The sequence below is a fragment of the Alexandromys fortis genome, unplaced genomic scaffold (genome assembly GCF_014885135.2).
Source record: "Alexandromys fortis isolate MF-2015 unplaced genomic scaffold, M_Fortis_MF-2015_v1.1 scaffold_21, whole genome shotgun sequence".
NCBI lineage: Eukaryota > Metazoa > Chordata > Mammalia > Rodentia > Cricetidae > Alexandromys > Alexandromys fortis.
The window spans coordinates 4,312,253-4,330,599 of record NW_026067905.1 but is presented as its reverse complement, the minus strand read 5'-3'; the positions used below and the strand labels follow the sequence as shown (position 1 = coordinate 4,330,599).

General features: G+C 39.0%; 1 protein-coding gene across 6 annotated transcripts in view; it reads left to right on the top strand.

Moving 5' to 3' along the window:
- Window positions 1–18,347, top strand: part of Pik3c2g (phosphatidylinositol-4-phosphate 3-kinase catalytic subunit type 2 gamma) — a 364,020-nt gene that overhangs the window by 230,346 nt on the left and 115,327 nt on the right. For 5 of the 6 annotated variants that reach the window (XM_050135167.1, XM_050135166.1, XM_050135168.1 and 2 more), the window contains exons 22-25: window positions 4,179–4,271; window positions 5,996–6,125; window positions 12,581–12,717; window positions 13,341–13,510. In XM_050135167.1, coding sequence (XP_049991124.1) covers window positions 4,179–4,271; window positions 5,996–6,125; window positions 12,581–12,717; window positions 13,341–13,510 — 530 coding nt within the window. Of the gene's footprint in view, window positions 1–4,178; window positions 4,272–5,995; window positions 6,126–12,580; window positions 12,718–13,340; window positions 13,511–16,516; window positions 16,609–18,347 lie in introns of all 6 variants that reach the window. The other variant, XM_050135170.1, reaches the window with a different exon arrangement.

The following is an 18,347-nucleotide window of genomic DNA, read 5'->3' as shown; positions in this document are numbered from 1 at the left end:
TGTTGTAGGCAGTGTTTGTGCTACGGACTGGTCCTTGGGAAGCCAGGGTGAGCTGGCTGGGCCAGTAGTCAACAGCGAGGAAGGTGCTATAGCTCACCCTATTGCTAAACCTACCCTCCTTCCCTACACTGGAAGTACTGTCCTGAGGCTCAAGAGCTGCCCCAAGTAGAGCCGCTTCCTGGCCCTATTTGCTGCGACCCTCTCTGGAACAGAGCTGAGCTTCTGTGGCACAACCATAGCCAGAGCTGAAATAATCAATATGACATTCTCATGGCACCATTTAATCCGTCCTCCAGTCCTACTGAGCAGTGGGATGACAAACCTTACAGCCGAAATGAATGTAGTAAAGCTCTTGTTGGAACAGAGATGCTTACAGAGCCTTCTAGAGTCTACTCTGGGGAGAAGCCACGTGCAAGCAGAGAGCATAGCAAGGCCTTCAGTTAGAGAAAATGTCTCACTCATTATCAGAATCCCCATCACCAGAGTCAAACACATACATGTAGGCAGTTCGGAAGATCTGCCACTTAGAACTCTTGAGTTGTTGACTGCAAGTGAAAAAGCCATTGAGAGAAATGTGACATGGCGGGGTAAGCTTTGTTAACCAGTCATCGTTAAGAGGTGGAACCTAGTTAAGGCATGGCTTCCTGGAGCCGGAGAGAAACTGGGGCACTGACCAGATGCGCGCTTTGTTTCTGTCTCTGTCTCTGTCTCTGTCTCTCTCTCTCTCTCTCTCTCTCTCTCTCTCTCTCTCTCTCTCTGTGTGTGTGTGTGTGTGTGTGTGTTACTTCCACGACACAGCTGAACTTGGACTTCCCTTTCCTGTCTCATGAGTTTTTCCCTTATAGTAAATAAAAATATAATAGTTTTATCCTTTAGCTAGCCTGGTTATTTCCCGTATTGAACTAATTTCTACAGCGATAAGGCATTCAGTCTCTTTCTGTGTATCAGGCACCACATGGACAAATCCATTCTCTGGATGTCTAGCCATGTAAACATATGCAGTCACAATTCACACCTCATTATACAACAAAAAAATTTCACATTGGTAAGGGACTTTATGAGTTCTATTGTATTGCTAGTCCCATTGTTTGTCAGAGACACCTTACACATGACATAAGGAAGCTATCTGCTGTGTGTATACCATTACCACGACTAGTTCACAGTATACCGGAGAGTTCACACTGGAGTGAATCTGATGAGTTCAGTGAATGTGGGAAAGACTTGAGTCTGTGCTTTATCAGTGGGAGAAAATCTCGGGCCGGACACAGTTTATGTCGTAAAGCATAGTTCTCAAAGGCAGACAGCAAGGGTCTTAGGCTTGTGTTGTGTTCTCTTTATAAGAAAAATTCTCAGCCATGCCTCCCCCAGGGAACCGCTAATTGTATGATTCCTTGATTTCTATTTGAGTTGCTGAGGCATGACCAGGTGATAAACTTGAGATTCTCTTAATGCAGTCTGTCTTTGTGGATGGAAAAGCACGGATCAGGCATTTTATTTACTTACAGGTTTCCTTTTTCTGAACTATTTTTATATCTATGCCAATCATCACCGCTTCTTGAGGACAGAGGTCATACCTTTTTCTCTCTTTCACCTTTAATCTTCCTTTCTTTCTTCTAGTTTCACCAAACATAAAATAACCTGTAAGACTTTGATTCAGTCCTCCCTGCCCCTTTATCATGACCCTTTTAGTCTACCTTTCAAACTTTGTCTTTTATGGTTTGCTTTTTCCTACCCAGAAAACCCTTGCTTGGCCTATTTACTAATATCCATGCCGCTCATAATCTTCAAATCTAGTTCATCTCTAAATGACTTTATTCTTATGATTCTTCTTCATTCAACTGTGATAAATTTCTTCGTGAATTTTCAAGTTAACATGTATGTGTAAACGTTCATGCCAGTTTTCATTGACATTTTAACTAAATGCAATGCTTCTTTCTTTTTGCATCCAGATAATTGTGTGTGCATTGCAGTTGTTGATAATAGAATATTTTGACACGACTCTCACTAAATATACTGTGTGTGGAAACAGGAAATGAAACAATGGAAGCAGAATAGATTCAAGGAAAATAAGAGTGTCTAAAACATATTTCAGTCACCTTTTGGCTTTTTCTGTTCTCTTGAGCTGCCATCCTTCAAAACAAGGCCCACAAACTGGAATTCAGAATTTATCTAGGCTTATTTCTGTCTAATATAGGATTCCTTAATTCTATAACATGGTAAGATCATAACATTTACTAATAATTCTATAGCATAACAAGATCATATAATTCACTACAGGATCATATGACTCCTACAGCAAAAATACATGCTTCTCATCCAGCTCCACCTTTCAAACTAGCAAACTCAAATTGATTCAGCATGCAAGAGTTTGTGTTTGCTCGGAAATTAGGTCAGATTTGTTTTGGCAACTGAGTTAAAAAATAGATCCCTTTCTTCTCAGTTTATACCAATTTCAGATGTCAGATACACATATCCAAACTCATCTTTCAATCCATATTGATGTCATATTTTACTGACTTGATGGATTGAACATAACAAATCCTGTTCTTTTCTTTAGCATCGATTTAGCTCTTTGGCTTCAATATGACTTCTCTAGAAGTTTATGCACAAGAAGTCTTTCAACTCCCAAATAAACTGGAAGAATAAACAAAAGGGAAAGTTGAGTGGAGACAGTCAACAGTGAAAAACTTAAGATATAAGTGGGAAATGTGAGGAAAGAAGAAAATGAGGCTGTGTTGTTATCTACGAAGAACACATTCACTAACGAAGAAATGTGTTCAATATTTAAGTACCCTTTTATTCTCAAGCTCAGCAGAATGCATCTCATAATCATTAATTCCTTTATCTTTTACAAAAATGCACAAAAGTTTCTTATTCTCTACTCTACAGTATAGTGAGATACATTAGACAATAATTTTAAAATCTTATATCTAATAAAAAAGGGAGTCAAGATTAGAATTCGGATCTCTCAGATCCATGTATCTTTAACACGTATTCCAGAGCAAAAAAAAAAAAAAAAAAAAAAAAAAAAACAAATTGAAAGAAAATGATTTTTTTAAATAGCAAATTTAGTTTTCATCTCTTAGCCAATTATAAAAAACACATCTACATACCTCTTAGTTTATTCTAAGAATAAGTGTATCTGTCTCCATTCCTTGATGTGTTAGTCACTTTTCTGCTACTGGGGTAAAGACACTTAAGGGAAAAAGGATTTATTCTGGCTAGCAGTTCCAGAGGGATAGAGTCCATCACGGTGGGAAAGACATAATAGGCAACTGAACCAGAAGCTAATCACATTTCTATTCACATAGGAAACACAGAGAGAGAAAGCAGGAAGTGGGGGATCCCTAGAGTTGGTCTTCCAGCAAGACTCCACTCCCAAAAGTTCCCATAACCTCCCCAAACATCGCCACCAAATGTGGATCAAGAGTTCAAACATATGAGTTTATGAAGAACGCTTCTTATTCAAAATAAGAATAAGAAGCACTTAGGCTACACAAAGCATGTTCTCATTCTCATAAGAGAATAAGATGGCAGATAACTTCATCATGCTTCTTGGAGGATCTGAAATTTGAAACTTGAGAATTAGGTCTGGAATTTTCCATTTAATAATTTGGAATAGGGTTGAAAATTGTGTTGGAATGTTTTTAACCAACTAAAAAGCAGGATTATCTACTTTAAAGTACAATATTTCACCCCCTATTTGAGGAGGGTATGTGCTACAATACTCTGAAAAACATGTGGACTCAAGTCTATAAAGACTGTGGTTTTTCCCTGTTTATACCTTATTCCACATGAATAAACTACACAAAGGTTGTTATCATAATGATAAAATAGAAAGATGGTACAAGACTTCATCATGGAACTCAGAAGGATGTACAATTTAAAGCTTGAGAGTTAGTTGTGAAATTTCCCACTTAATAGTAGGGAATGTGGTTGACGGTAGGTTCCCAAAACTGCAGAAAGCAAGATAAGAAGAAAGGTGCACTATACCAAACACTTTCAATTGGGAAACTAATGTTTGTTTGTTTTTGACAAATACAATTCTTTGTTCCAAAGTATAAAATTATACTTATTTCTTTTGTTTACTCATCTAGCGAAATCTTCAACGGGCTGTGATTTTTCACAAAGGTGTGTCTTTGCCTGATTTTACTCACCATTATTCTCTTCTCCTATAGGCATGCTCATATTTCACATCTAATGCTTTGCCATTGAAGATCACTTTCATCAACGCTGATCCAATGGGTGAAAACATCGGTGTTATTTTTAAGGTACAGTAACTTTCCTGAATCTCAAAATTGATTCCATGAGCAGAGCTATTGATTTATTGCTCACTAAAAGAAATCATTTCAGTTATTTTCCTTTGGCAAAAACACAGAGGTTTCCCAATTATTTTAGAGTCTGTCTCTTTACAGAATTATGGTGCATGCCAAGTTGATTGGCAATAAATCAAATGCTGCTGGCTAACTGCCAAGTATCCTTCAGTTCAAATCTTAAACTAAGCTTGAATGAATGAACACAGAGAATCACTTTCGAATGGCATAGTGAAATGTGTGAGATGCTTCCAGAAGCAGAATTGTCTTTTTGTATAGATTAAAAAATTAAAATAAATGGTGGATATCACCTGGAAACTGGATAGTATAAACTACTTTAAGTACTTGGCTGTTTTTCATTACACACACACACACACACACACACACACACACACACACACACATTCATGATGAAGCATGAATAAAGGTCTTCTGGGAGTTGGTTTTCTTCCTCCATCACATCAGTCCTGGGAATTGAACTCATAAAGCATGGCCTTTACTCACTAAACCATTTAACCATTTCATCAACCATGTTTAGTCTTGGTTTTGTTGTTGTTTCTTTTCTTTTTTTTTCTTATTCTTGAAGGAAGAGAAGGTTTTGTGTAGGCTATCTTTGAACTCCTGATCTTCCAGCAAGTGCTAAAATTACAGGCATGAATCAGCACTTGCCTATTTCAGTAAGTTGGATTATTTCCTTTTCTCTATAAATAAAAAACAAATAAGGCGAATTTCAGTCTTCATATGAACCATAGGGAAGTAAAGGGTTGTAGATGGGGCGGGCAGGTCACAAGGAGAGACTGACAAGGAAGGGTAACTGGAAGTATGAGCTGCCATTCATCCAGTTAACACAGTCAGTTTTTCGACAATGTCCTGGGGTGAATCTTTGGTGAACTCTGGCTAATTTTGGAAATGAAGATAATGATGCTCACATGGCCTTTTGCTCTCAGAACCTTTAGCACCAGTGATCACAAAATGTTCTGTTTTCATGAAGAAAAAAAGAAAGCAACTTCAGCAGGAGATGTCTTTGCATAAATTTGAGGACAGATGAATAATCAAACTCTCACTTATGTGAAAGCACAAGAGTTTTTTTTTTTTTTTTCTCCCGTTGGGACCCACTGTGCTTGTTCATCTATGATGGAAACCATCCATTTGTTTTTTTTTTTTCTTATTTTCAGAGATGGTTTCCTCTGAAAACCATCTTGAATCATCCACAGTAGAGACCAAAGATTCACAGGTACCATTCACACATGTGCTCTTTGTGGCGTAGTGAAGAAGCAGCGAGGATTCTAATTTCATCTCTGTGCATAAGCTTAAGTCAGAGAAAGTCATCTTCACTTCCAGATCTCTCTTGGTTGAGATGAAACCTGGGTAACATTCATTCTGCCTTGCTGCATTAGACTTTGAGTAGAAGAAACTGTGTGTGGATAAAGAATGAGGAGATTACTATCAAAGGCAGCATCCCAAGCAGTGCCTCTCATTTGACAGCTGGAGCTCCTGTGGCCCTTTAAAGGCCAACTCTCCCTCTCTGTCTGCTGTCAGAAGCACAGGGCCTTCTCGGTGCTAATGAAACTGCCCTAAATTGAGCTGGAAAGAAATTCTTGGGGAAAATTGGTATAGAACACATTGGGATGCTTTGATTGGCACTTGTGGAGAGGTGTGAGCCTGCAATCTTGTTTTGACAGGCCGGGGATGATCTTCGGCAGGATATGCTTGTTCTGCAGATTATTCAAGTGATGGACAACATTTGGCTGCAGGAGGGCCTCGATATGCAAATGATCATTTATAGCTGTCTGTCTACAGGAAAAGCCCAAGGTCAGTGCAGATTTGAAAACAAGGTGATTTACATTGTTTACCTCCCTTATTTTCTGGTAACATGCTGCAAACCAACAGTTTTAGGCTCTATATTCGAAGATCCAAAAACCTGTGCCTGCTCCCTTCAAAAAAAAAAGAATATTTTTCAAAATTACTAATCAGCATGATTGATGTAAAATATAACTTTCTTTTAGGTACTAATTATAACTTTGCAATTCAGACGTTAACTGTGACATTCTTTGTTTCCTTATAGGAATTAGTTGCTTTAATGACTATTCAGTTTTCCTTCATTTCCTAAGATAATGTAGGTGTTGACATCTGCAGTGATGATATCATAGTAACCAGCCTCACAGACTAGTGCTGTAACAGATATTGATAGCCCAGGAAGAGATTCAGTTCCAAACTTCACTATTTGGAAGTATTCTCCTGAATGAATGTTACTTTTCACCAGTATAAAGTCAATTTTTCATAGTCTAGCATCATCCAGAAGAGAATAACCTGTCCAATCAAAACCATTGTCATCATTAACAGACAATTTGCATATGATTAGAGAAACCTTAACCTTATAAACACATTGTATAACAACACGTATTTATTATTTATTACTTATTATTATTTGTGTGTGCATACAAAATATGTGTGGGTGAAGTATGCATGAATGGTCCTTGTATGGAGGTCAGGTGGCAATTTGGGGATCAGTTCTCTCTTTCCACTCCCATAGTCCTAATAATCAAACTCAGCTCATCAAGCTTGAGTGGCAAGAGGATTTACTTGCTGAGCCATCTCCCTGGCCCAGAACTGTCATTTAATTTTTAAAAGAATTTTTGAATAGCTATAAAATTAGTCAAAATGAGCAAACACGCACACTTTGAGCATGATTCAAAAATTCTTTTCCTTTATAAAATCCAAACCTAAATATGCAATGAAAGACTAAATGGTTTGGTTTCATTGCTTAGTTTTACTTCTGAAGAGTGTTGATGTTTTTATTTTGCAAGTTTGCTAAATTTCACATTAATGCTTGCAATTGCACAAAGTATAGATGGAAGTTTCTGTCCCACCTGATCCCACAATGATTCATTCCCCAAGAAACATACAGAAGCTTATACTAATTATAAACTATTTGGCCTATTAGCTCAGGCTTATTATTAACTAGCTCTTACAACTTAAATTAACCCATAATTTTTATCTATGTCTAGCCATGTGACTTGGTATCTTTTATCAGTAACACATTCTCGTCTTGCTTCCTCTGCATTTGGCTGGTGACTGTCTCTCTGCCTTTCCTCTTCACAAGATTGTTTTAGTCTGACTGCCCTACCTATACTTCCTGCCTGACTACTGGCCAAACTGGCCAATTAGTGTCTTATTAAACCATTATGAGTAACAAATCTTTTTTTTTTTGAAAAGAGAACCTGCTTGTTTTTATTTCTATTTATTTATTAAAGATTTCTGCCTCCTCCCCGCCACCGCCTCCCATATCCCTTCCCCTCCCCCAATCAACTCCCCCTCCCTCATCAGCCCGAAGAGCAGTCAGGGTTCTCTGCCCTGTAGGAAGTCCAAGTACCTCCCACCTCCTTCCAGGTCTGGTAAGGTGAGCATCCAAACAGCCTAGGCTCCCACAACGCCAGTACATTCAGTAGGATCAAAACCCAGTGCCATTGTTCTTGACTTCTCAGCAGTCCTCATTGTCTGCTATGTTCAGCGAGTCCGGTTTTATCCCATGCTTTTTCAGACCCAGTCCAGCTGGCCTTGGAGAGTTCCTGATAGAACATCCCCATTGTCTCAGTGTGTGGGTGCACCCCTCTCGGTCCTGAGTTCCTTGCTCAGGAAATTCAGGACCAACCTACCCCTGGACCCAGCAATACCACTCTTGGGAATATACCCAAGAGGTGCCCTATCATACAACAAAAGTATATGCTCAACTATGTTCATAGCAGCATTGTTTGTAATAGCCAGAACCTGGAAACAACCTAGATGCCCTTCAATGGAATAATGGGTGAAGAAAGTATGGAATATATGCATATTAGAGTACTACTCAGCAGTAAAAAACAATGACGTCTTGAATTTTGCATGCAAATGGACGGAAATAGAAAACACTATCCTGAGTGAGATAAGCCAGACCCAAAAAGAGGAACATGGGATGTACTCACTCATAATTGGTTTCTAGCAATAAATAAACGACATTGAGCCTATAATTCATGATCCTACAGAAGCTAAATAAGAAGGTGAACCCAAAGAAAAACATATAGTCATCCTCCTGGATATTAACCTTCATCAGGCGATGAAAGGAGACAGAGACAGAGTTCCACATTGGAGCACTGACTGAAATCCCAAGGTCCAAATCAGGAGCAGAAGGAGAGAGCATGAGCAAGGAACTCAGGACCACGAGGGGTACACCCACACACTGTGACAAATCTTTATAGTGTAAAAAAGCATTATCCCATAGCAACAAAATCATGGGATTTCCTACATAGTTATACTACTTCTGAGTATTTTTTTCTTTTTAAAACCTTTTTAATGGTCAATGTTTATCCTTTATACTGTAGGGTTCAATAATGAGTATTTCTTAAAACACATTATGTATTTGATCAAATTCACCCTCATACCCTTCCTTTCTCCTTCTACTCTTTTCCCCTTTATGATGATCTCCTTCCATCCTGAAGCTTCCACTTTCCTTTCATTATATATATGTGTGTGTGTGTGTATACATATGTATGCAGTTTAATGTAGCTATAAAAAGGTCGACAAATGGAAGAAAATATAGTATTTGTCATTCTGATCCTAGTATTTTTCACTTCCTATAATATAGTGATCTTTCATTGAATCCAATTTCCAGCACGGAACATCAATTCATTGTTTTTTATGACTACATAAAGCTCCATTGTGTATATACCACATTTTCTTTAACTGTTGTATAGCTTCATTCACTTACTCTGGAGAAAAATCTTAAATCATATGGTTATTTTATTTTTATTCCAAGAGATTCTACTACTTACACCTATTGTTGCAAAGATGCCATCACTATGAAGGTCATCTCTTCTTAAGGCCCTGGCAGAAGCCTTGGGGCCCTAGCCAGTATGTCTTGAGAGGTTAGCTGTTAAATGTAGAATCCTCTCTCAACTGACCCAGGAACCACTATAAATCATAGACAAGCTTACTTTTGTTCCAACAGTAGAAGCCCTGCTCCAAGCCTTTCCTAATTTCTTACACACAGTCTCTGATCATTGCTGCATTGGAACTGTCATCTCTTGCTTTCCACCCTTCCTGGTCTCATAGAAGGAATATAAGTCTTCCATGTCTTAATCTGCTAGGGAAGTAAGAATGAAACCAGGTTAGCCAGATGATGCTTCTGATCTCCCTTAGATCACCCACACTTTAGAAATTGTGTAAATGCTAGGTTCCAGAGGAATCCTTCAGTTCCATCTACTCCCGTCTGTTTGTTGCCACAGCATGCAACCCATGTGAAATCTTTCACAGTTAAACAGGAGTTTCCAAAGAAACAACGGTAGCCTTTTCCAAAGAGGCAAACGGCAGAAGATGTTATCTCCCTCTCCATGTACCAACGCCCTTCTTGACGGAAGATTTATAGAGGGAATTATGCTGACAGAACACTTCTTCCACACAAATAGAGAGTAAAATGAATGCCGTTTTCAGAAGACAAGGTTATGTTTTCATTAGATTCTGGGCTTATTGGATACCTATTGTTCAAAAAGCATTCAGTTTTATGGCCCTCTATGTGGTCATAGAATTTTTCTTGTGCCCATCATCCCCTGAGCATTTGATTGTGCAACTCTTAACTACTGTGAGGATTGTAAATATAAGAAAGTCTAGATTTCAATTTATTCTAGTGAGTATATTTTTAAAGCACTTCCTAGAGAATTATTGGAAGATGCTCATCTCGGGAGAGGTTGAAATACTATTCGTACTGTTTTCATTATTTTCCAAAGGTTGCTAATATGTAAATATTTTCAAGACCTCTGTTTTTTAGCCTGTACAGTATAACGAGTTTAGGAGCACAGTGAAAAGCCTTGATGGATGAGTGGCCATGGAGGCAAAGGTCCTACTTAAGTTCAATCAATACATACTCCCTTTTAAAGGAAATCATTATTCCTGTTTCTCCTTAATGCTGTCTGACAGGAAAGGAGCATGTGGCTCTCCCTATGGCTTCTCTGTTCACCCTTAGAAATTTAACCCATAACAGAAGTGCTTCTATTAGTTTAAACAGAATTTTATTTTTAAAGTTGTGTGTTTGTGTTTGTGTAGTAGTAGTAGTAGTAGTAGTAATGTGTGCATCCATGTTTTTGCATATGGGAGCATATTCATGTGTATACACATGCATGTAAAAGATAAAAGTTGAAGTGGAATATCTTCATCTTCACTCTCCATTCTATATATTGAGAAATAGTCTTTTATAAAAATTATTGAGAATTTTTACATGAAATATGATTTTATGCACTCCTTCTTTCTTCCTCCAACTCCCCCCATTTCTTCCTATCTTTGGACTAACATGGCTATTGTACTCAGATACTTGAGTAGTTTGTAAACAGGGTGTTCCTACAAACAATGTTTATTCTAGGCATAATCCAAACAGAGTGTCCCTCCCTTCTGGATCATGGAGAAGATGTGGTGAAGGTAGGCATTGGACTAATGAATGAAGATCATTCCTTTCACAGAAAGGACCTGCACAACATTAAGCCAGCTAAAACTCAAGCACAAATGTATCATATGATATTCAGACCCTACCCTTTTGTCAGGAGCCATTTCCCCTCTAAAAATCATTACAGGAATCATCACAATCATCACCCTGGGGTGTCTGCAGAGAACCTCACACCCATAATTATGTTCTATTGAGAATCTGCCCCTCACCCAATTAACTGTTAATCTTAGCGGAACCCGCCTCACATTCCAGCTATCCAGGGAACTAGGTGTGGCAACTTGTGACTCTTGGCCTACCTGACCAAGCTACATGACCGGGACCACGCGGCGAGATCCAGTTGCCCTGCCCCCTATTCCTTACCATATATAAACTGTAACCCGTCCCTAATAAACGGAGGCTTTGACAAATCTGCTTGGCCTCCTTCTTCTGTCTTAGCTCATTCCCTTCCAGGTAGCGCCCCTCCGTGACCCTGGAATAACTGATTGCAGGGTGGGTTACAAACCCCTAGACTGAGTAACCCACCCAACGCAATCGACACCCTTTACTGAGGAACTACTGACTGTTGATCATGTCTGAGGGGGAGGATGATGAATCATTATATTTGAGGATGTGGCCACTGGTAGGATTCCCATGTTCCAATGGACAACTCCACATCCATGCATATATACAGGCACTAACCGAACCTCTTAAGTTAGAAGGTGGAGGTGGAGAAGCGAAAAGAGAGGGAGTCTCTTGCTTAATTCAGAGCTTTCATACTTGGAAGTCTGGCTACTGACTATGCCCTTTGTACAGCTCCTGAAAGCTGGAATTTATTGGAATACCACCATGATTTCCTGACATTTACAGAAATACTGGGTATCTGAACTCCAGTTCTCACCCTTTTTAGCAAACACTTTACCAAGGAACCTTTTCTTCAGCACTCTGAACAGATATTTTATCATATATTTGACATGTTTATTGAGGGAATTATATTTTTTTCATGGGAGACAGAAACAGATTTGCTATTTAAATGTGAATGTCCTCTTGTAAAGTTTCATCACCCCTACCCCCACCCCTGACATGTTGATGTGGGAGTGTCATATCAATCTGTTGATTCCATTGGTTAATTAATAAAGACACTGCTTGGCCTGATAGGTTAGAACATAGGTGGGTGGAGTAAACAGAACAGAATGCTGGGAAGAAGGGAAGTTAGGCAGATGCCATGCTTCTCCTCTCCAGGCAGATGCCATGCCACTCCTCTCTGGGGCAGATGCGATGAAGCAAGCCGCCAGGTTAGACATGCTGAATCTTTCCCGGTAAGACTGGTGCTACACAGATTACTAAATATGGGTTAGGCAAGATGTGAGAATTAGCCCTTAAGAGGCTAGAACTAATGGGCCCAGCAGTGTTTAAAAGAATACAGTTTCCGTGTAATTATTTTGGGGCATAAGCTAGCCAGGCAGCCAGGAGCCGGGTGGCAGGAATGCAACCCGCAGCTCCTTCTACAACATGTGACAGTCAGTCTTCTCTTCTAGTGACCATGGGCTTCCATGATACCATCTCTCTACCATAGCTCTAGAAGGAAATCATTAAACTACTTCTAACATATATAGAAACCTAACATATTCAGATTGATGAGAGCTAAGAAGAGTGAGCAGGAGCCACCTAAACAAGGCTTTTACAAAGATGGTTTGAGAGGAAGGAAGAAGTCCAAACAGTGCTGACAAACACTGTTGCCACCCACTTGGAGGTCCATTGTCTAAGTGTTACTCATCCTGGGAAGCAAGGTTAGCATCCTTAATCTCTCTCCGTTATCATCCAGGATTGATAGAGATGGTGCCAGATGCCATAACACTTGCCAAGATCCATCTCCACTCTGGGCTCATAGGACCATTGAAAGAAAACACCATCAAGAAGTGGTTCAGTCAGCACAACCACTTAAAGGAAGATTATGAAAAGGTTTGTTCTTCTGGAACTAATTTTAAGTAATGTACTTAAATCAGAATATGCTTTGGTCCATTGATATTGTGATTTATGGGAAAGTAAATTAAATTCACCTTGAGTTCTAATTTATACACTTATCAGCTATGTGAGTAAGACCCAATTTAACTGGCATACTAACTAGATGAAAGTCTATCTGCCTTTTGTTTTCCTTCTGGGTGAAGCTGCTGTCTATGCATAAAGAATCTCTTCACTCAGATATCATGTTCTGTAGATGATTTCTTCTGAAACTAAAACCTTCTGGTAGCTTCTACCCATTTGCATACAATCTCCAATTATAAATAAACACTATATTAAATATCTTCTGTTATGCCCTGATTTTTCATCTACCATTGTTAAATGACTTGCAGAATGTAAGATAAATGATAGAAATAGATTATAGATATGTGATTGATAAATAGACAGATACATAGATAACATATAAATATACTGGATAATAAGTAATAGAAATAAAGATATGTAATAGATAGATAGGTCTATCTATACACAGGTGATCTATACTAGAAATAGATGGTAGATGATTACAGATCTTTTTTTCTCTTTACTATTGTCATTCTGTGTCATTGTTTTTCAACTGACAGGCCTTGAGGAACTTTTTTTACTCTTGTGCTGGCTGGTGTGTGGTAACGTTCATCTTGGGAGTCTGTGACCGACATAATGACAATATCATGCTGACAAAGTCAGGCCACATGTTTCATATTGACTTTGGAAAATTCTTGGGTCATGCACAAACATTTGGCGGTATAAAAAGGTCAGTTCACAAGCATTTATTGCAATAATTAAGCAATGCTCTAAATAATATATAGTGTATAATGGCAGAGGAGCCCATCAAGTTACTTTTACAAAACCCCCAGGGTAATATAAATACGATTATAAGTCTAAGAAGATGAAAGGAAGGAATTTTTTCAGTAAATTATTAACAAAAGAGAGTTTCTTCAAGATGTTAAGAAACTATAATGGTCTTCTTCCATGGGTTACTATATCTATTCCAACTAATTGTTTCAATTATTTGTTTTTTTTATTTTCTTACAAACTTTAGATGGGAAATTATACATGAGTTGGTAGTCCTGATCCATCTGGTATATTGTGTGTAGGGGTTAACCACCAGGATTTCAGCATAGTACAATTAACCAGCTCTCCAACCTGACTTAGCCTTGAAACACCCCTCAGATATTTAGTGAGGACTCAGGGTACTATGAATAAGTGAATAAACAACGGTACAAACCCTAGCTTCTTTCACTGTTGTGGTTGAAAGGCAAAGTGTCTCACATGGGTTCATGCATCCGTATCTTTGTATCTACCACTGATGGCCCTGACTTAGAAGGTTCTGGGTCCTTCGGGAGATGTAGCCTGACTAAAGTAAGGGTGTCACTTCGGGAGGAGGTAGCTTAAGGTTTTCTGGTCCCTCTCTATGGTGTCCTGTCTGCTCTCTACTCCCGACTCTAGAAGGATATAGCACAACCTTACACTCTAGCCATCATTTTTGAGCCTCTGTGATGAACTGTGTTCCTTCCTACTATATCTTAAAAGAAACACTCCCACATATTTTGTCAAGGTAATGAGAAAAGTAACCAAAAGCAGCATTAAACTAATAAATAACAACATGATAGAAGGAAATAAGAACTCCTCATGGGAAACACAAAGCAAGTAACTGGGGTGAAAGGGGATGGGCCAGGCATGCTGCTTTAAAGAAATTTTTTCAGAGGAGAAGACAGGCATAGTGTCAATGAGCAGCCTGTGGAGATGCATCATGGGAGACAAAGAAAATAGAATATTCCCCGGACCTGAGATTTCTGGAAACAGAATTCTCAGCCTTGTGCCAAAGCTGACCCTCAGCTGCTGTGAGTTTTCTGACTTCTGAGAGAACAAACATATCTCAGTGACCACTGTGCAGGATTTCATACCCTGTCCATAAACAAGTGCTCCCTTCTCATTGCTGTATTTGTGAGATTAAAAAGGATTGACACTAGCAGAATAAATCAAAGGGCATCAGAGCCCCAGCATTGCTTAAGGATTTGGGGACTATTTGCCTAATTCCTGCAATGGAAATAACGAGGAATCTCCTAGCTTTCTAAAGCCAAATGGATTTTCCTTTGAAGTATTGCTTAATTATAATCTTTGTTTCTCAATTTTCTCTAACAAAGTCATAAATAAAAATGATTATGAAATCATGGAGCCACAATCAAATTTTCACTCAGTTCTCTGGTAATAATGACTATAAAGAAACTTTTGTGATGTAAGATAGACTATAGTAACAAACTCAGACTTGAATGTGATAAATTATTAATTGGTAACTTTTTCTTATAAAGCAGGATAAATTATGAAGAACTTCATTTGTAACAACAATTCCTCTTCTAACCTACTTCTTTTCAAAAATCTTATTTATTTGTTATATTGCCAGTGTATATGAACTTTCACTTTTCAATGCTAATCTTACACCAAATCATTGTCTGTCTTTTATCCATATTTTTTTTGATTAAAATTGCTATTTGATAATCTCAAGCATGAATATAATCCATTTGGTTCTCTCTCTTATTTTTCCCACTCCTGTCATTCCTGCCCAGACCTCCCTATAGGTCCCTTACCCACCCACATTCATGCCATTTTGTTTTGTTTTGCAACCCATTAATCTTAACTGGATACTCTCTCTGTATGGCCACAGACTTGGGCCTATTTCCTTAAACCTCATGGGCTCAGTATCTGGTACAGCACTGAAGGCAACGGCTATCCCTTCCCTAGAGTCCATCAGTTGACAATAGTTCTCCGTGGAAGGAACCCTGATTAGTTTTTGTTTTCAATGTGAAACAAACTAAAGTCACCTGAGAGAGAGGAACATCAGCTGAGGAAATGCCTCCATCAAAATGGCCTGTGACTTGTCTATGAGACATTTTCTTGATTGCTAATTGGTAAAGGAAGGCCCAACGTATTGTGGATGGTGCCAAACTGAACAGGTGGTCCTGGTTTTTGTTTGATGGTTTGTTGTTTGTGTGCCTGTGTGAGTGACTGTATGTGTGTGTGTGTGTGTGTGTGTGTGTGTATTTTCTAAACATGAGTTAGAAGGAGCTAGCGAGCAGACTAGACTTCTTTTGTGTTTTTTTTTTTTTTTAATAACGTATGGCCTAGAAGTTTAAACTAAAATAAACTCTGTCCTGTCTAAGTAGCTTTTGGGCATAGTGTTTATCACAGCAACAGAAAAGCAAATTAGAATAGAGCAGTAGGGCCCTACTCGTGATGACTTCTGACAGGCACTAAGTCTAAGACACAGGTCTAGTGCAGCCAAATGTAACTACTACAAGATCCTACTGTGAATGCTGTATTCTGCCATGAAGATGGCTTTCCTTGTACTTCCCAACTCTTACATCCTCTCAGCTCACTATGCAGCAACCTTCTCTGAGGCTTCCAAAGTGTCTCCTTTAGGGCTGAGCACCCAGTCAGCATTTATTCTAAGAATACTGAGTATCCATGAGGTTTTATTTTTAATTCACTATGGTTCATCGACGGCATGGGATGTTGAAAGGGCAGTAGAAGTGAGCTTAGAGCAGCAGATTTTAGGGCCCCTTACCTGTCCACATGAGGCACTAAAGGGGCAACAAAAGATTAAGTCTTCTTGTAGCTTTTTTCTAAGTAATTTTAGTTATTTTTTCACAAAAATGTTATCCCCTGTTTTAGTCAATAAAAACAGTTAGTATTCAACACTGTACATTGTTTTCATGTCTGTCATTTCTGTGTGTTTAGCAGTCTACTTTTCATATTCCAGAAAGGCCTTGTTTGTGTCACTGACCATTCATTGCAATGGTAGGAACTTTGTAGAAAGCTGGTGTCTCAGTGGGCTGCCACTCACTGTTAAAAGTAAGTACCTACATAAAAAAAACATGTAATAAAATAATTTAAGAGGTTATATGAACACTGGTTAAAGTCAGCTACTCTGAGGCTCTGAGGATAAGCTGTGTGTGTGTGTGTGTATGTGTGTGTGTGATAGAGAGAGAGAATTTGTGTGTTTTATCCTAGTGCTATCACATACTTTACATATGATCTTCAATCAACCTCATTTGTGTGCCTCAGTTTTCTCATCTATATTTTGAACTTTCTTAAAGATTAAATGATTATATATCAGAGGGTGGTATGTATTTCAGCAAGCCCCCCTAACCTATGGGATAATTTTGGACACAAGCAGAGGTGAGATGGACCTGGCCCATGTCATGGGGGCTTGCCAGAGCCCATTCCCTGTAGTGTACTCCTCAACAACATCCCGGATGACATCTCATTACTGGCTAGAAATCAGCAATAATGGGGATATTTCATGGAATTTGGCAAAAGTCATAAACTCACAAACTAATTTTCTTCAATGAGAAAATTCCATAGGTTTTCAGCTGAAAAACTGAGATGACTGAGAAAAGTTTGAGAATAGAAAAGAGATGGAAGAGAGAGCAAGTTAAACCCTGACTACCCTGCCTTCCTGCCCTCCATGAGCCTCACCTGTCACCTCTGCTGTCTTCTTAGCTTGTCTCAGGTGCAATGTGCTTCTCTCTGTCAGCCCTACTAGTTTTGATTCTAAATTTACTCTTTAAGGGAAGTCCATAAATATGCCTCTAGAGTAAGCATATCATAGGAACTCCAGCTGAGCTGTGGCTGTAGCTCTGTGGTAGAATAGTAAGTACCACGTGGTAGAACAGAATAGGTAGTATAGCATGCATACAGTTCCCAGCATAGGAAAGTGAGGAGGAAGGAAATGATGAAGAGAAGAGGTAAAGAAGGAAGGAAGAGAGGAAGAAAGGAAAGAAGGAAGATGGGAGGGAAGAGAGGGATGGGAAAGTAATGAAGGAAGAGGGGGAAGGGAGGGAAAGGAGGAAGGGAGAGAAGGGAGGGAGGAAGGAAGAAAGGGAAAGAGGGAGGGAGGAAGAAGGAATAAAGGGAGGGAAGGAGGGACGGAGGGAGGAAGAGAGAGGAAAATGCCATACATCTTATACTGGGTGAACGACTGAGTTCTGAGCTTAGTAAGAAATACCAAGTCTATTTCTTGTAGACCACAACTACATGAGATACAAATGATTTCAGGAGTAACTTGAGTTCATCTTTGACCTGCTTTTAAACCCTTTTACTTTCAATGTCATGCTACAATCATGACTTACACCCACACATTAGATCATTGATGAACTTGTTTTCATATCCAGACTAAGTCTGTCCCAAGCAAGTATCAGAATTCTATGGAAATCATAGCTATGCACTTCCCTCATCTATGATTCAAAGGAAAAGCCCACTAATTCTGAGGATCCCATCAGCCTTCTAGCCATCATTAGATCCTGGCTCAGTACAAATGCAGTTCATCGAAATATAGAGAAGACTTAACTGTTCTAAAATTGTTGTTGTCTTTTATCTCTCCTCTTCTAAAAGGAGACAGGATGTACCTGAGTTTCCAGAGACCTGACTCACTATGTAAAGTTACTAAACAGTTAACAATCAGGGACTTGACGAGCACTAAAGACGTGATGCTTGCACAAGGGTCTGAACAAGAGGGAAAATGTTTTGCATTTAAGAAATTACCGGTGAAACTCAACTCAGCTGATAATTGCTGAGAGCATGGAGATCTC